Source organism: Xyrauchen texanus, chromosome 41 (genome assembly GCF_025860055.1).
Source record: "Xyrauchen texanus isolate HMW12.3.18 chromosome 41, RBS_HiC_50CHRs, whole genome shotgun sequence".
Classification (NCBI taxonomy): Eukaryota; Metazoa; Chordata; class Actinopteri; order Cypriniformes; family Catostomidae; genus Xyrauchen; species Xyrauchen texanus.
The window spans coordinates 24,761,618-24,778,903 of NC_068316.1; the positions used below are offsets into that span (position 1 = coordinate 24,761,618).

At 38.9% G+C, this 17,286-nt stretch overlaps 1 protein-coding gene across 2 annotated transcripts in view; it reads right to left on the reverse strand.

The window, feature by feature from the left end:
* Window positions 1-17,286, reverse strand: part of LOC127634008 (neuropilin-1a-like) — a 96,756-nt gene that overhangs the window by 17,378 nt on the left and 62,092 nt on the right. For both annotated transcript variants that reach the window (XM_052113393.1, XM_052113392.1), the window contains exons 7-10: window positions 15,059-15,214; window positions 9,994-10,138; window positions 5,356-5,687; window positions 4,060-4,204 (exon numbers count right to left, since the gene is read on the reverse strand). In XM_052113393.1, the coding sequence (XP_051969353.1) occupies window positions 4,060-4,204; window positions 5,356-5,687; window positions 9,994-10,138; window positions 15,059-15,214 (778 nt within the window). The remainder of the gene's footprint in view (window positions 1-4,059; window positions 4,205-5,355; window positions 5,688-9,993; window positions 10,139-15,058; window positions 15,215-17,286) is intronic.

Genomic DNA, 17,286 nt, shown 5'->3' on the forward strand with positions numbered 1-17,286 from the left:
CGTATCTATAAATATCACAGCACATTCGTCTTCCGCTTGTTGGTTATTGTATTTAGTTTCCCGTGTCCTTGCCCCCCGCTAGTCTCGCCTAGTTTTGAACTCCTCTTGTTTACCCCTTAGCTTGCCAGCTCCCCTTGTTCCCCTGTCGTTGATCCCGCTAGTCCCGTCTTGTTCTACGCCATAGTTGTTAACTGTTTTCCCGGCTTCGACCTCCCGCTCTCGTTGACCACTCTCTCCCAGATTTGCCCCTTCATTCTATTCTGATTCCCCGGCTCCGACATCACGCTCCCCTTTGACGCCTCTTCACTGGATTTGCCCTTTTTTGTACTTTGCACGCTTTGTGTTTAATAAAGCTGTTTTGTATTCGACATTGTGACTGTCTCTTCTTGTGCGGGTTACAGCTATATACATGGTCTTCAAAGGTACTTCAAATAATACCTTGATATTACAATGGTAAAGGTACAAAAATCATGGTATTGGTATGGTACATGATTACACAGAAAAGATAACACATAAAAAAAGAGAAATATTCAATAGCGCAAAAACGTTGTTAGAATAATTTATATACAGTTATATGCAGGTGATGTAATGTAGTGAAGAAGAGGTAGGATATGTTAAAGAATATAAATGAGATATTGATATAAGTAGGAATGGATGGACTGAACATTGCACATGACCAAAGGAAAGTATTTGGGGGAAGTTTTAACTGTTCATGAGGGGAAAAAGATGTTCTTGTGCCAGGCTGTTCTGGTGATCAGTGCTCTGTAGCGCCGACCAGAGGGCAACAGTTTGAAGAGGAAGTGTGCTGGGTGAATGGGGTCTAGAGTGATTTTACCAGCCCTTTTCGTCACTCTGGATATGTACAGTTCTAGGAAGGTGGGTAGGGGAGCACCAATAATCATCTCAGCAGTCCGTGGTACTAGTATGGTAAATATTATTTTAAACTGCATTATAAAGTTCTTAAAAGAAAAGTTATTACCATGGTACATGTCCAAATATCATGGTACTTGCATCCCCCCTCCCCAAAAACAAACAAACAAAGACAACACAAAAAAACTAAATATGATACTATTTTGGTACATGTCCAAATAATCATAGTATTTATATGGTTCTCAAATTTAGAAGACTTTTATTTTATCTAGGTACATCCAAAATCATGGTTTACTATGAGTACATGTCCAAAAAACATAGAAATACCATGTTACATGTCCAAAAAGAAAAACCCCATAGTATTTACATGGCATTTCAATCTACTTAAAATAATACCATTGTATTAACACATAACATGTCTAAAAAACAGGGTAATACCATCACACCCAAAAAACATGGTATTACCATGGTACTATCTTAATGATTATACTCTTGTCTATAGTCATTCCAAATCTGTAACTCTGTAATATGAGTTTATGCGTGACTCTGGGCGCTGGAGTTTTGGCTGTAGGGTTCTGGATATTATGTCCCACCCCAAGCCAGCACATCTCACTGAAACTGCGGTGGTCTCTCATTATGGCTTCCCATGGCCCCTTGGTTGTGGCCTTTGCCTGCATCTGCCTTAAAGCCCTATGTTTACTCTCAGCTTGTAATGAGCTGCCCTTAAGCCAGGAGGGCTTTCCCGGGATAGATGGAGCAACAAATATGAGGGGAGGGGGAAACTAGAGCTGTTGTGGAAGTTACCCGGGTGAACTAAGGGCAGTTTAAAGAGAATCTCTAAAGCCAAGGGGTCGTAGAAAGGTCACTTGGTGGACTTTACCCAGCTGTGTTCACAGGACAGCATTGATGATCACATACTTCTTCTAGAACTTTGGCCTAGTGAACACTACACATCTCAAGCTCGTTTTGAGTAGGGGACTAGGCAGCAACTGGTCTACGATGAGAAGTCTCTGATCACACGACCAAAGGTCAATAAGCAAAAGCCAATGAAATACAGAGAGATAGCAAGAGGAAAGCAATGTATTTCAAAGCAGGAGACCAAATATAATGAAAATAAATAAATAAATAAAACATCACCCACGAATTCCTCCCCACGTCTCATCATTATTTTCAGCTTTTTTATTTAAAATTTCCGTTCTGTTCAAATCAGTGCAATAAACAAGCGCAAGCCCTAATTTCATGTTGTTAGTTGACATATTATCACTAATAAACTCTCCCATTGCTATGTGCACTAGTTTGTGAATTCATTTTGGGTATCTTTAAGATGTGTTTTGGGCAATCTGTTTGATCCATTTCCAGTGTTTAAGTGTGGATTTAATAAAAAATAACTGTTCAATCATATATAAAAAAGTGAATACATACACATGCAGAAGAACTTCACAGATTTCCTTCAGTATGCCTGAAATCAACACGTAGTGACACAGATGAGAGGCATAGGCCTACATCTGACAGCTAATACAGGTTTTCCTCTAAAATAACAGAGAAATCTGCTCTAAACGTCATGATTGTGCTTAAATTAAATGTAAGTTTAATTAAGAGAAACTGTGCATTGTTTTATAGCACTTTTTTCTTCTTTTACTTTTTGCACTTTATTATCAAGCAGCATCAATGACATAATGACTGATGTATGCCGTCATGCAATCAAAGTCTGTCCATTGAAATTGACAAACAGGTCTAATTGTGATCGGATCTCCCAAAACGCATTTTAATACCTGGTGTAAACAGAGCTTCAGTCGGGGGTGAATGGTCATATAGCTGACAATGTGCTGTATTTAGTAAGTATGGGTCCCACTTTATATTAGGTGTCTTTAACTACTATGTACTACCATTCAAATACATAAAAAAAAATGTACTTATTGTGTAACTACATGTTGTTTTGTAAAATTCTCACAAGATTCACATTTGCTGCTTCTGAGGATAAGGTATGGGTAGGGTTAGGGTTTAGGGTAAGGGTTGGGATAGGGTTAACAGTACTACACATGTAATTAAATGCAGGTACTTTAAATATAAGTACAAATCAACAATACATATTTACATAATGAGTACATTGTATCAAATGCTTAACTGCATAATATTTAAAGACATCTAATATAAAGTGTGTTTAGGATTTAATTGCAAACACAGTGAAAGTTTTAGCTGAGACAGAGAAAGAAACTGGGTTCATTTGTATATACGGTCCTGGCATGTGCTCACATGGGTTGGCATTAAAAGTGAAAACAAGCATTATCATCCAACTAAAGCTCCCGGTGGGATGCTGTGGCTTACACTAGCAAGTCTCGCAGTTCCTCAGAAATCCAATATATAAATCCACTTAACGCTGTCTCTACATAACACACATGCACACACTCCACATCAGAGCTAAACTAATTCAGAAAGAAAGAGAGAGAAGACAGAGAGGGGAAGACATCAAGGGACTCTCTGTAATCCTTCAAGGCAGGTGGACCAAAGATTATCTCCAGCTGTGAGGGGCCCTGTTATTTAGGAGTGTCACAGGCTCCTGCTTCTCTGGGTTGGAGACATCCTTTGATGCAGCATATGCAGGACAACTAATTATGAAGAAAGCTAAGCTGTGCCCTATCCCGTTCTCTTGAGTGGATAAGCCCAAATTCAATCAAATAGCTTTTGTACCCTAAGACCACACTCTTGAGAATCCTCAGGTGCCTTTTTTAGATTGAAGGACAATAATTCTGAGCACAACTTTCAAGAAACATATTTAATAAAAATAATTTTGTAAGTTTTTAAATGATGAAACTAAATATATGGGCTACACTTCATAACTAAGATGAAAAGTATTTAAAAAATATTCTGGTTGTCTGATGTTAGTAAATCAAGTTCATAGCTAATCTGATGGACTCCACCTGTGATTAATCTGCTAGGACACCTGTGTGCTTGATGGCAACTGATTTCATACATCCATTAAAAGTCACCTTGAGACCAGATGGTTCAAATGGCTATAAATAAAAGTGGGGAAAAAGTTGAAAAAAGGTCTAGCATCATTTGTTGAAAGGTGCTGCTTGGTTTGATATTTGTTATCAAGTGTGTCAAGTGTGTCAGTGTGGGCCACTGTATGTCTTTGGAATTTGTATTAATGCATGATTTAATTTGTTCTTTAATGAGTTTTCAACTTACCTTCCATTTCACAGCCAAGGAGTTCCAGTCTAAGTCCCATTCCAGCAGGAGTTGCTCTGTCTGGGTACACCCTTACAAAGCGAGTTAATACAGGCTCCACCTTCCTCAATACTGGCGTGTCATAATTCAAATTCCCCTCAAAAATCTGCCAAGAACAATGACAGTAGAGAGGCAGTAGTTAGCAGTCAAGCAGAGAGTGAAAGAAAACTGATTGACAATGGTAAAGGATAAAGCGGAAGCCTTTATTAAGTGTATCCCAAAGTTACCTTGACAGAGAAGGAAAAGAACCCAGCTTTAATGAAAGAAAACAAGCGAGAAGGTGCAGAGCACATACCTACTCTCTTTCTAATGCAACAAAGCACTAGAGACAAGAAAGCCTTCAATTTTAATTCTGACATCGTACTGCTGAGCTAGTGCAAAACGAAAGGTTGCGGGCGAACACTGCAGTCTACAACGGCAGGATACCCAGCCCTTCAAAAGCATCTGCCTTTGACTTCATACTTCTGAGGTATTCCTACCCAGACACAAGGCACCGCAGGACACAGAGACCCCCAAAAAGATGGAAATATACTTGCCAGAGGAAACAAAGGTACAGAACAAGACAGGAAGTCATGAAAGAACATTAATGGCCATCAGCGCTAATGTGTCTTCTTGTCCTTCAAGCTCAAGATGTAAGGACGAGAATATAAGGGTTTTGAAATCAGGCATGGGGCCATCTGGAATTGATATTCCAATGCAGCTTTTCATAAGAGATAAGGTGTATCTGCTCTGTCCTCCACTAAAAGATTACTAATTTCATGTGGTATCTCTAATTTTTGAAGAGATGTGTCTGAATTCATTTGGGTTGAATCTGGGTAAATTGGTCCAATATTTTGTAAAAATTGGCCAAGTTTACCTTAATTCATCCTAGAATAATTACAATTAATAATCAAATGTCATATTCGTTTGCGGGATAATGCACAGTCAGGTGGTCATTATCACAAAATAAACCACCAAGAGTATACAAGATCCCTCCACTTTGCAGCATATATTGGCTGACTTCGGGTAGTGGAACATTTATTAGTAGTATTGTTCAATGTATTTGTGCCAATTCACTAATGTTACGCTCACAGCACTAGCCTAATTATTTTCATTCTCTACTCAGTCCCTCTAAAGGATTGGGTTAGAATACAAATACAAGTCCATTGTCAACTTTCTTATCTCATGTCTTAAACATCAGGCTAAACAAAACAGAGCTTATCTGTTCATACATCCCAAGTTTGTCTCCAACCAACTTTCAGCTTCCCAATATCCTACCTTGGGCTTTCTACCGGTGGCGTCCATCACCATTTTCCACTCGACTCCATTGCTGTTGTATCCCAGCCGAAACTTTTTCATGAAGACCTTATTATCATGATGTTTGCCTCCCTGGATGATCAAGCCTCTAACCAGCTTCTCCTCACCCAGATCAACCTGCAACCATTCATCCTCGTAGGGTTGTGGCTGCGGCAACAATATCCATCCTGAGCGGCTGGTCAGCAAACGGGCATTTTCTGATACCCAGGTACGCTCAGTGTGGGAGGAAACTGTGATCTGGGTATCTGTGATGAGGCCTGAGACCATTCCCAACATTCCTGAACATGGGTATTCTGTTGAGGGATGGTGAGAGAGGGCAAAGATTAGGCTTTTGTCTTACAAATGTACCATTATTTGTCACAACAATTTCACAATATTATCAGTTTTATACAGCACACACAGTATGTTCACTGACCGTCTGATGAATATTCAATGAGTGCTTTTGAATATTAAATCAATTTCTGAGTACTATTTGAGGCACTTTAGGCTCGCCTCACTCATTCACCCTAGAATGGCGAAAATCAGCCGATGCTGTCCAATAGCAAGTTACTTGGTTTTTCAGTGACTTCTGTGTGTGTGTGGTCCTTTGTACATACCATATGCGGGTTTCGCACATGCTTGTCATATGCTCAACCCTGTGAAATTTCACCATGGAAGGGTGAATGTGATGAGCCTTTAGTAGCGATTTAACAAGACATAAATGAGCAGAACATTTGGAGTCTTCTTGTCAAAGTGGATGGTTCTGGGCAAAAATAAGCTGTATTGCAAACTAGACCTATGCTTTTTAGATAAAGGTCTAGCTATGCAAGACTAGTCACATGGAAACAGTGAAGAAGAGAGAAAGACTTGAATGATAATTGTTGAGGGAATTGTCTGCGAGAGATTAGATTAGATGTAAGACTGAAAGGGTGAGAAAGAAATGAGAGGATAAAATGATGATGGATGATAACTGTGGTAAAAACGTTCACGTCTCAGTGAGTTGGGAAGCGTTCTTACAAACAAACTTAAAGAAGCCACAGGCCACAAAGAAGCAGAACAAAGAGAGAGGGAAAGACATTTATTGCACAGGAAAGACAGATGAAGTGGACAGGAAAGATAAGAACCCTCTTGTTCTCTTTCTTTCGGTCTCTCTCTCGCTCCATATTCTTTTCACCACTGAACCTGTGCACTATCTCTTCTACCTGTTTTTTCTCAAGCTATCTAATTAAAACCCCTCTCTAGTGCCGTTTACTTTTATTTCTGAACAGTGTCTCGCTTTTATTCACAATACCATTCCTACCCTTTCACCCACCTTGTAATCTATCTTCAACACCCCAAGTCCCCTTACTTTGTTCCAGCATTGTTAATATTTTTAATGCTTCGCTTCTTTTCGGTAAACTTCTTTTGAGTTTGGGGGAAATTCTCAGATGTGAAGCACTGACCGACTGACTGCCTATGTGTCACAGCTCTCATACAGTATGTTCTCCAACTCAGGCCTGCCAGCAGTACCATAATCTACGATCAGCACCCGTGGAGCAGGAAAGCATCAGAGACAATCTTTGGCCCATCACAAATGGACATAATGTCCCATGAAATACCAACAGAACAGAGTTTTCTTTTATGACACTTTTTTGCACTGATGGAGGGAACTTTCCTCAGCAGTTTTGGAATGGAAAGAGCACTTTTCTCTGACCCCTTCAAGAGTCCAAATGTGAGTTACAGGCTCCTAAAACAACAAATTCCTGTGTTTCTTTTTTCCATTGTTTGTTTGTAGTAATGTTGCTCAGATTCCAAAATTTTGGCATCGGTACGACATACATTATGCCACGGAGGCATAATGCATGTGTAGGCTTCATGCCATCCACCGCGGCATCCACGCACAACTCACCACGTGCCCCACTAAGAGCGAACCACATTATAGCGACCATAAGGAGGTTACTCCATGTGACTCTACCCTTCCTTGCAGCCGGGCCAATTTGGTTGCTTAGGAGACCTGGCTGGAGTCACTCAGCACACCCTGTTTTTAACTCATGATCTCCAGTGGTAATAGTCAGCGTCTTTTCCCACTGAGCTACCCTGGCCCACAAATCACAAATTGTGTTTAATAAAATACATACTGTACAGCTTTAATCAAATGAAAATATAATAATTTTCAACAATACAGAGCCAACAATTATATTTCAACAATAATGTATATATTATTTTTAGTAAAAAAAAACAAAAAGATGCAGAACAGAGCTTACATTATTACTGACAACATTAAATGAAAACAATCTGATTACCTGAGGCAAAAGTTTGCAATCATGGCTGAATCACAACATTCTGATTTTCATTACACTTGCTTTTGTGAAATTGCTTACAGATGATAATATAAATAATATAACAATTTAATATAAAATCATTGCTTTTATGAGTATTAATGCAACTACTTTGAATATTACATGTTTAAACAGTAGTAATATTTACTATATTAACAAGTCGTGATGTCTTCAATTTTACGCACCTGGTTGAATAGAGCTCTTATTTCAGTGGGACTTTTATTTTGAAAGACATTTGCAGTTCTTCCTGTTTGTGAAGGGTTCGTTATATCAAGCTTCCTGTGACTCGCAAGATGAAATCTCTGAGTTCACAGCCAATAACACCGCTTTGTGTGTTTTATGTTGCTGTGTTTTCAGTTTGATGCTGTGTTCTAATTAAAGTCTTGTTGAATGTGTATTTGGCTCCTGCATCCTCCTTTCCAAACTGTTCCAGACCTTGATGAAAAAGATCTTCACTTAGGCGATTGGCTTCAAAGTTTGCAAGTAAATTAAGGCAGCCACTGTCATTAGGACCTGTATATGGATCTCAGATGGTATTTGGGAATGTTTGGTAGAATCTCCGGGTGTTGTAGACCCAAGAGACATACCATGAGGGTGGACCGGGTTGCTTGTATTGCGCATTTTGTCTGTTGCCTTGGTCTGGGCGCAGTAGATGGTTTATTTACAAACAGCGGTAGGAAGTTTATTAATGCATGCTACGTGAACTGTGTTAAAACTCATCTCCTAACTGTGAGCCAGAATCACTGATAGATTCCATAGTGCCCAGGAATAGTATTAGAGGGGGTAATTTAAGATTCTGTACCATGCTACAATGACATTTACCATAGTATTTTGGGCAATTTTAGTACACTTTTGAATTTGTCTACTAACAATGTCCAACAGTGTATGTACATGCATCACATGAGATAAATTTTTTGTAAATATTTTTTAACTGTCATAACAATTCCCACCATAGTGTTATTTCCACCACATCTCAAATTCTGTATTGTGTTCAATTAAATTCCATTGTGAAAATGACAGTGATGATGACCTTTTTTTTAATATATATTTTGGAAATAAATTAACTGACTCCTTTGTCATGATAAGGATATTTTTATAGCTAAAACTGTATGTATCCTAAATACACACAATTTATATTTACCTTGATGTTTCTTCAAACGATGCATCGTACATGGGCAAAAAACATGGTATTATCAAGATACATGTCTTAAAAGCATTGTATTAACATGGAATCATATCCAAAAACCATAGTAATTCCATTGTGCTTTTTGTTGATAGAACTACTTGAGAATTTTTCACTAATCATCCACCCAGCTTGGCCTCATCATTATAAGAGCACACTGATGATGTCACTGAAAGCCCTCTGCTCTTGTGATGTGTTTAGAATGCGGTCTGTTCACCCAATCAAAACATGACTGCAACAGCTGCGCTCCAGAACTGCGGTGAACCACACGCAAAAACTTGCACACAAATATACAACCAGTGCTAAATCTGTGTATACACTCTGACTCTAAAAAAAAAGCCCCTTACGCATGCTGAACATGAAGTTGACAGACGGTGCATGATGGCAAACAGGCACGCCCTCATAATACACATACTGTATGATGAAATGTATTCATCAGGGACGTTGGTGATATGAAAGCCTGTGCAATCAAAGTTTGATGGAGGGTGGAGCCATGCCAAAACACGCAGATGAGTATGCAAATGAGCTGAGGCTGACAGCGGCTGGAGGGTGTACATCTCAGCACATGTAATAGTGTGTGCAATATGTGCATCTGTGTATGTGTGTGAGAGTTGGAGAGGTTAGGGCTCGGGGGATCAGGGAGTAGGGAGGAGGGTATAGATGCAGAATTAGAGTAGACGTAGAGATTGGCGTTACAGCCTTGCCTGCTGTGCATGGCATTCATTTTGAATGTAGTACATCCAAACATGCCGTAACATGAATACATGGTTATATTTGTTGATGTGAACACTTGTCTATAATGCAATAGCTCCTCACCTCTCTAAAAAAACAATTACGCACACTGCTTGCACAAGGCTTTCTGCTACATAAATAAACACTTCTCAGTAAGCCTGCCCCCAAAGCACGCGAAACGTAAACCATCTAATTGAGAGATTATGATGGAGTGATGTGTTGACAAAACAAGGCTTCCGTGTGGAACGTATTAACGAATCTGAATTAACACTCTGCTTCTAAACAAAAATTTTGACAAATCCCAGCTGTGCCCAAAAAATAGCGATTAATTTTGTACGATTTAAAGCCAAGAATGACAGAAAAGAACCAGATTTCTAGAGAACCAACCTGATATTTTGCATCCATAAACCTCAAAGCGTAGAGCAATGCCGGTCTCCCAAGAATAGGGTCGGACCCGGAGGTATCGCGTCAATGTAGGCTTGGGGAGCATGGCTTTTGCCACGTCTGTAGGGTTGGTGTTCCCTTGGAAAATCTGCCAAGTAAAGAGCAAACACATACATTATTCACACTGTTTGTTTAGAAGATCTACAGTGGACAGATCTTTGAAACCTGGGATTCACCTAACGCTCTGCCCCAGAAACAAAGATAAATGATAGGAATGCATTTAGATCAAAATCTTCAAAAGTAACAGCATACAGTAATACTGAATTGAAATATCTCTGGAGCCATCTACATTATGTAGCAATACAAAAGCCACTTTGTGATGTCAGTGTCTGGGTAAAATTAGCACTGAATGTTTTGGACACTTCAATTATACAATGGTTCCTGTTGTTGCTGTATGAAAACACTGTAGCCACAGCGATGAATCACATAGTGTTATGTTCATGGCAGCTGATTCTTGCTGACACATTGTCTCTGAAGGGAGGATACAGCTACAGTATGTGTCAAAGTAACAAGAACTAGTAACAAGGGAAACAAATGAAATCAAATTTTACCTCAAAACTCCTAATTATTCTCCATAGTACATTTAGTTTCACAGGTCGCTATTGTCAGGATTTGTCAGAGAAACTACGAAATAACACTCATGCACTGACATACATATAAGAACTGACATACATGTCTGAAACTACAGGGTATATACACACAGACTAGGATAATGACCAAACATAGAACACCTGGGAGCAATGATGGGAAACAGACAGTAATAATGAGTGTAGGGAATCATGGGAAATGTAGTACAAGGGAGACTAGAGACAGATGACAAGACCATATCAAAATATGTGGCCTGGTAGCATGTACCGGGGCCAGTTGCATTCCCATTGTCACTTCCGGGGCTTCATCGTGCCTCTTCTGGGCTTTCTAGGGGCAAATGGCCTTTGGCCCACTGATTACCCACGGGCCCAACAAGACCAGCTAGGGATTGAGGCAGGGACAATATGAAAGGTGGAGTTTCACCGAATTCGCCAGGTTGTGTATCCAGTGAATTGTTCTGGATACACATGCCAACTTCATTGGCCACAACATAAACCAAGGTGTTGCTAAGCTCCAGTCAGGGCATACAGCCATCCGTCTATCCCCGAGTCCATGCTGCTAATCGTATCCCTAGGCACTACTTGTCAAACGTGACTGTCTGGGAGGGAGACACATGAGGAGCCATCCGCTATCTTTAAATGTCATGCCAGTGCTTTGCTCTAGTGCTCTAAGTAGTAAAAAAGGCTTTTCTTTTGTGCTACGAACACACAGCCAAACTGCTGTTTCAACAGTCTGTAAATGGGCCCTCATCTCACAAAAGCACTTTAGAGGCGAACAGAAAGAAACAAGGCATCGCACCTTTAAAATGCAAGCTCTAAAAAGAGAACAGTGTACTTTAGTCGAGGGTCGGCAAAGAAATTGGGCCTCTTGGTATATTTAAGCTCACATTTTCTCTCAGGCATGAAGATGTGTATGGTCATACACACACACACACACACACACACACACAAAGCACACACACATGCACGCACGCATGTACACACACACATATAAGCGTCTATTTGGCTTGCTTAGCTTGACAGGTCTATTTCAAAACCTGCATTGTTCGAGTGTGCACAGCAGACATGCACATAAACACACATATGAATGTCTTTGCTTGCACTCACAAAAAAGTTAAATAATAAACTTTGCACTTCACACACTTGCTGTGTCTTTAAACCTAGTTAGCTGCCTTGTTAAGGAGACATTAAAGATAGCACACCTGATGGCTAATCAATCAGCATCTTCTTGGCCCACATTCAGTCCATCATGGGCTCAAGGATGACCATCCAGCTGTTAAAACCCTCTAAATCTCCCAGAAATCCTCCTTCTATTACCCTCTCCATTTTCCACTGTCTGTTTATTCATTCTTTGTTCTTTAATTTCATCCCTTAAGGAAAAAATAAAGCCCTAGCACAAATGTTGACATAATTTCTTGAAAGAAAGAATAGAAAATCAGTCTGACTACTGTGGTTGCTTTTGAGTTGTGCAATTTGGTCTTTTTTTACAGAGCTTGCAAAACTCTTTTAAGAAGGCGGATTAGCATACCACACTAGGCACATAATGGAGTCAGAGAAACACAACCCCTGCAGAACATATGAGCATGGCATTCCCGACTGGAGCTGGAGCATGGATTGGTGTAATTGAGGTACTGTACAGCTCTACAATGCAAGTAGATGTTTACAAGTCTTCCTGCCAGGGAGCTCTGGAAACGTACCTAGTAACGGATTACTCCCACGTTAGGCTGGGAAAATAAAGGCTTCTTTATAATTTTTGAGAACAGAGCTGTACCAAACCAAACCTGACCTCCAACGAATACTTACAGAAATTCAGAAAATGTATTTTGATTAGCACAAACAATAATTTTGAATTGTACCTCAGTCTGTTTACAGTGATGCTCTTGTAATGGATGTCTATGGGGCAAGGCATTCCAGAGGGTTTAAAAGCAGAAATATGCAACATCTTGTTTTGTTAAAGCACTTAGTATATACATTTTTCTGTACAAAAAATATGTATGTTTGAACTGTATAGCTGTTTAATTGTACTTTTAGTAGCGGGACTACTTTTCTTGGCAAATGAACATCTGAACGATCAGCTGCTTACCCACTATTGGGCCAGTGTGAGCCAGGGCTATCAACTGGCCAGCTGGGGCCAATAGCCTCAGCCTATACACTGCCTGGGAAGTTCTGCGAAACTTCGCCTTTGACAATGAAACCACATCAATCCACGATTGGTCTTGTTTGGCCCAAGGGTGGCCCTGAGAAAGCCCCAAGAATGTATGATATTTAAATATAAATTCTAATCAGTGTTGCAAAATGTATTATTTAAAGGCTTTATTTTGAGTGATTTGTAAGCTAGTTAGTGAATAAAATATTTTGCTAAAATAATTAGTAGATTTAGGACATATTTCTCATTTTCTGAAGTATATGGGTTTTCTAAACTAAAATAGCACATGGTTCTAAGCTTATGGTTCGCCATGCTCACTTACTAGACCAACACATTTTTGCACTGAATGCTGAGTCTAGCCTGCAACCTCTGAAGGACTGGTCTATGAAGGACACAGCCTTACTAGGCTGCAGCCTTCAGTTTGAAAAGCACACGATGAAGCCCTGGAAGTGTCAGTGGGAATGCAACTGGCCCTGGCACACACTAGCACACCCTCATTTGGCCTGATAGTGGAAACTTGGCACTGAGCCCGTTTAGATGCACACCAATATGCTGATTACTCTCTAAAATCAACTTATTTAAAAAATATGACAAGGCAAGAAATACATGTTTATATGATATTTGAAATAATTGCTTTATTCTGTACTTTTGAAGTCAAACCCTGAAGAGGCATGCACTCAACATATGTGCACATTGGATGAGCCGGTAAGAAAATGGGGTAAGGTGTATATATGGCAAGCGAAATCATCATAATGGTGATCATAATCTACCTGTGCCTATCGGTTTATTCATAAGCCATGCCGATATAGGAACATGGTTTTTTGCAGTGGTTCTCAACCTTTTTTGAACAAACGCCCCCCTGACCTCTTCATGATCCTCTTAACGCCCCCCCCCCAAAAAACAAAAAAAAACACAAACACTTCAGAAATACTATTACAGCCAAACAATTGCAACACTGATACCTGAAGCCTGAGTTTTTGGTAAAAAAAAAAAAACTGAAACAGAAGTTTCTTATTGTATTTAAACTACATGTAAAAGCCTCAAGTTGAGTAATATTGTGTTTGGAAAAAATGCAAAAACACATGGATTGTTTGAAATGTATTGCAAATGTATTTAGAAATTCAAACAAATTCAGGCTCACACACAAATTTTTTTAAGATGAACCAATCACGTGAACAATAATGTAACTAACCTAAATTGCCAATGAAAAAGCAGCGGTCGCTCGCAAGCACTCAATTAGGCAATATATACTAGGCTTCAAATTTGAATAGCTTACAAATGGTCATTTGATTTCAAATGACGAACAAAGATCGACAACAGCTCGGCCACCTGAACTGAACCGAAGAAAAACGACGTCAAAACCAGCCACTTTTTTTTTATTAATTACGGTCATTAGTGTGAGCCCTGAGCACTAATTATGCGCCTAATTATGTATTCCGCGTTATGTACAGAAAAAGCCGGTGAAAGCGCACCTCTATTTTGCGCTGAAAATTCTCCGCCTCATAAAAGCATGTGTAACTTAGGAAGCGGCTCTCCTGGCATATCCTCCTGGTGAAGTGGCAGCAGTAATCCGAGCAAGACGAAGACATAGGCTAAGGAGAAGAGCTGAAAAAATGTTTGCGCAGGCCGCCTGTTGAGTACCTCTGAGTAACGCCCCCCATTTGTGCCTGAGCGCCCCCCTCTCTGCTGCCGCGTTCACACCGCCCCCCAACACTGTCCAAACGCCCCCTAGGGGGCGGTACCGCCCCCGTTGAGAAACGCTGGTTTATTGCGTTTGCATGATTGCACACGTTGTCAGCTTATTAAGCATAATCGGTGTAAGAATGTATATATATAAATGCGCTCATTGCATAGACAAGATAGTAAGTGATTTTTTCACACTTGTCTCATGTTTACATATATGATTTACACCTTGTGGCTAAACTTTAGACACTGTGTGTATTTTGCCTTACCCCATAGACCTCCATTGTAAGTGTGAAATACAAACTGAGAAATATGGCTAATTTATTTTCTGTGGTAATCAACTACATGTCATGGAGTTTAATTTGTACTAAACCCCGGAACATTGCTTTAAATGTTCCGAAATTTCAACCTTTGAATGTGAAATTTCAATTCAAATTTTTCAAATTTCAAATTTCAATTGAGTGTCAACAATAATATGGGCTGACATTCTTAACACATTAGACGCATTTGTGATGTAGTTGTGTATTCAGGTGAACTAAAATATAAACATTCACGCTTTAAGAAAGACCATGAAAAGAAGCAAATAATTCACCTTCTGTTTCGAGCCGTCCTTAATAGTTATCCAGTCTTCCCCATTTGAGCTCACATCCACCTTGTAGGACTTTACATAGTACTTCTTCTTGGTCTCTTGAGAGATCGCACCCTGTGAGCCGATTCCTGAGACAAAGCGCAGGAACCCAAGATCAACCTGCAGAGAAAGAGAACCATATTACTTAAATTACTTAGCCTATATATTACTCATAACTGTGGGAGTATCACTTTAAAGTGGCTTATCATGTTTCATATATTGAGCTCATAAGACCCTAGGTGAGTATTAGAATGAAAGATTAACTTTAATGAATCCCAATTTAATAAAGCATAGTCGATGTGACGATTTAATTTCCTGAACGGGAGACAAGAGCTTATTGGATGAGGAAGGATATCTAACTTCATAGCCCCTGTGTCTGTAAAAAAAAATCATATGAAAAGGAAACAGGATTTCAGATGTGTGCTGTATTGAAAAATTAATGCTTCATAAAGAAATCATGAGCTCTGATGTCATTCCCGTGAGCCTGCAGTGAGTGTATGTGAGAGGTGGTCAGGAGAGAGGATGGAAGAGAATAGACAGTGGTTACTGGAAGATGATACATTTTGTGTACGTATGTGGACAGAGAATTTTGGAATTGCCACTTTAATTTCAAATACTAAGACTGGAAGGAAATAAAATCACAAATTAGGTCTTTTTAATAGCTCAATTGGGTAACACTTTATTTTAATATGTCCTTGTTACACATATTACATGTATTTACTATAGTATTAACAGTCAATTATGCGTAATTACAAGCAACTAACCCTAAACCAAACCTTTGCCCTAACCCTAAACCTATAGTAAGTACATGTTGTTAATTAGTAATTACACTGTAACAAGGACACTAAAATAAAGTGTACATTTTTTTCTCCTAGACAATCTTTAGATTAACCTATGGTATTCGGTCATTTCTGGCAAAACATTTTATTTTTTATTTAATGAAATTGGTTTCCTTTATCTGAGCTGTACAAGACTTGGTGACTTATCCTCCATTTGCCATCTGAGCATAAAAAAAAATAAATAAAAAAAATTGGGCTTGATTCAGCAAGTCTAGGTAGTTAGAAAAAAAAGTGACACCAGGTATTCACAGTCAAAATTGACTGACCATTGAAAATGAATGGGAAAGACCAAATAACAGCATTTTTTTTAATCTGTCAAATACAGTCAATAAATCAGCAACAACGCAGAAAGAAAATTCTGTTATATATTCTATATGAGTTTGCAGCATTTTGCAGTTCATTTCTGTTTCTTGATGTTAATTTTCTTGACATTATAATGCATTTACTTTGAGTTATTAAATTTTTGTGTTTGAAAAAAAATGTCTGTAAAAAAATTAGGTTACAACAAGCCATCAGACTACACATTAGGTGGCAGGTACAGCTTTCTACTGGCTGTTTCTGGAATGACATGGTTTTTAAGTCATGTTATTTATATTTTGTTCACTAGTTAGCAGCAATCGGCCTCCAATTTATGTCAGATTCTCATATTTTCTTCATGTTTCAACTTGAAATTTATATGTAAATAAGACCAAAATAGCATAACATCCCAAAAGAAAATGCATACTTCAGGGAAGAAAACATTTGATCATTATCATCATTAAAAAAAGGGTTACACATCAAAACCTTCCAGTCAAAAATGACTGCGAATACCAAAGGAGCCATTTATGAATACCATAATAGGGTTAAATAGAGAGCAAATTGAGTCTTTTGCTTAAGTCTTATGCTTTTCTGATTTTTCTCCAGAGAAAAATACCCTCTAGAGTTTCAGAGGTGATCCCACCAATGTCTTAAACTCTGCTCCTATTTTGCAAACATAACAAATACTGTATTTAAAAGATACCATATTCTGCAATCAAAATCTTCTAAAACAAAATGATTTATGCTATGCCATCCACATTAATTGTACAGCTCTATACTTTAACCACATGTCAAAAATGGACTAAATCAATTCTAATTTTATTTCTCCTAAAGAAACCATCTGATAATAAGTGACACTTAAAAGAATCATAACACAGAACTCCATTTATCTCCTGAGCAATAAAGAGCAACTTTTGAGGAGTACAAAACTTTAGGAGTGCAGTCTGTAGATGGCCTACTAGACATCCTGTTAAAACCATGACAACATCCTCTTTGGCTTCACCTGTCACACAATTTACTTTCACAGACTATTTCTAAACTTGGAGTGACACCTAA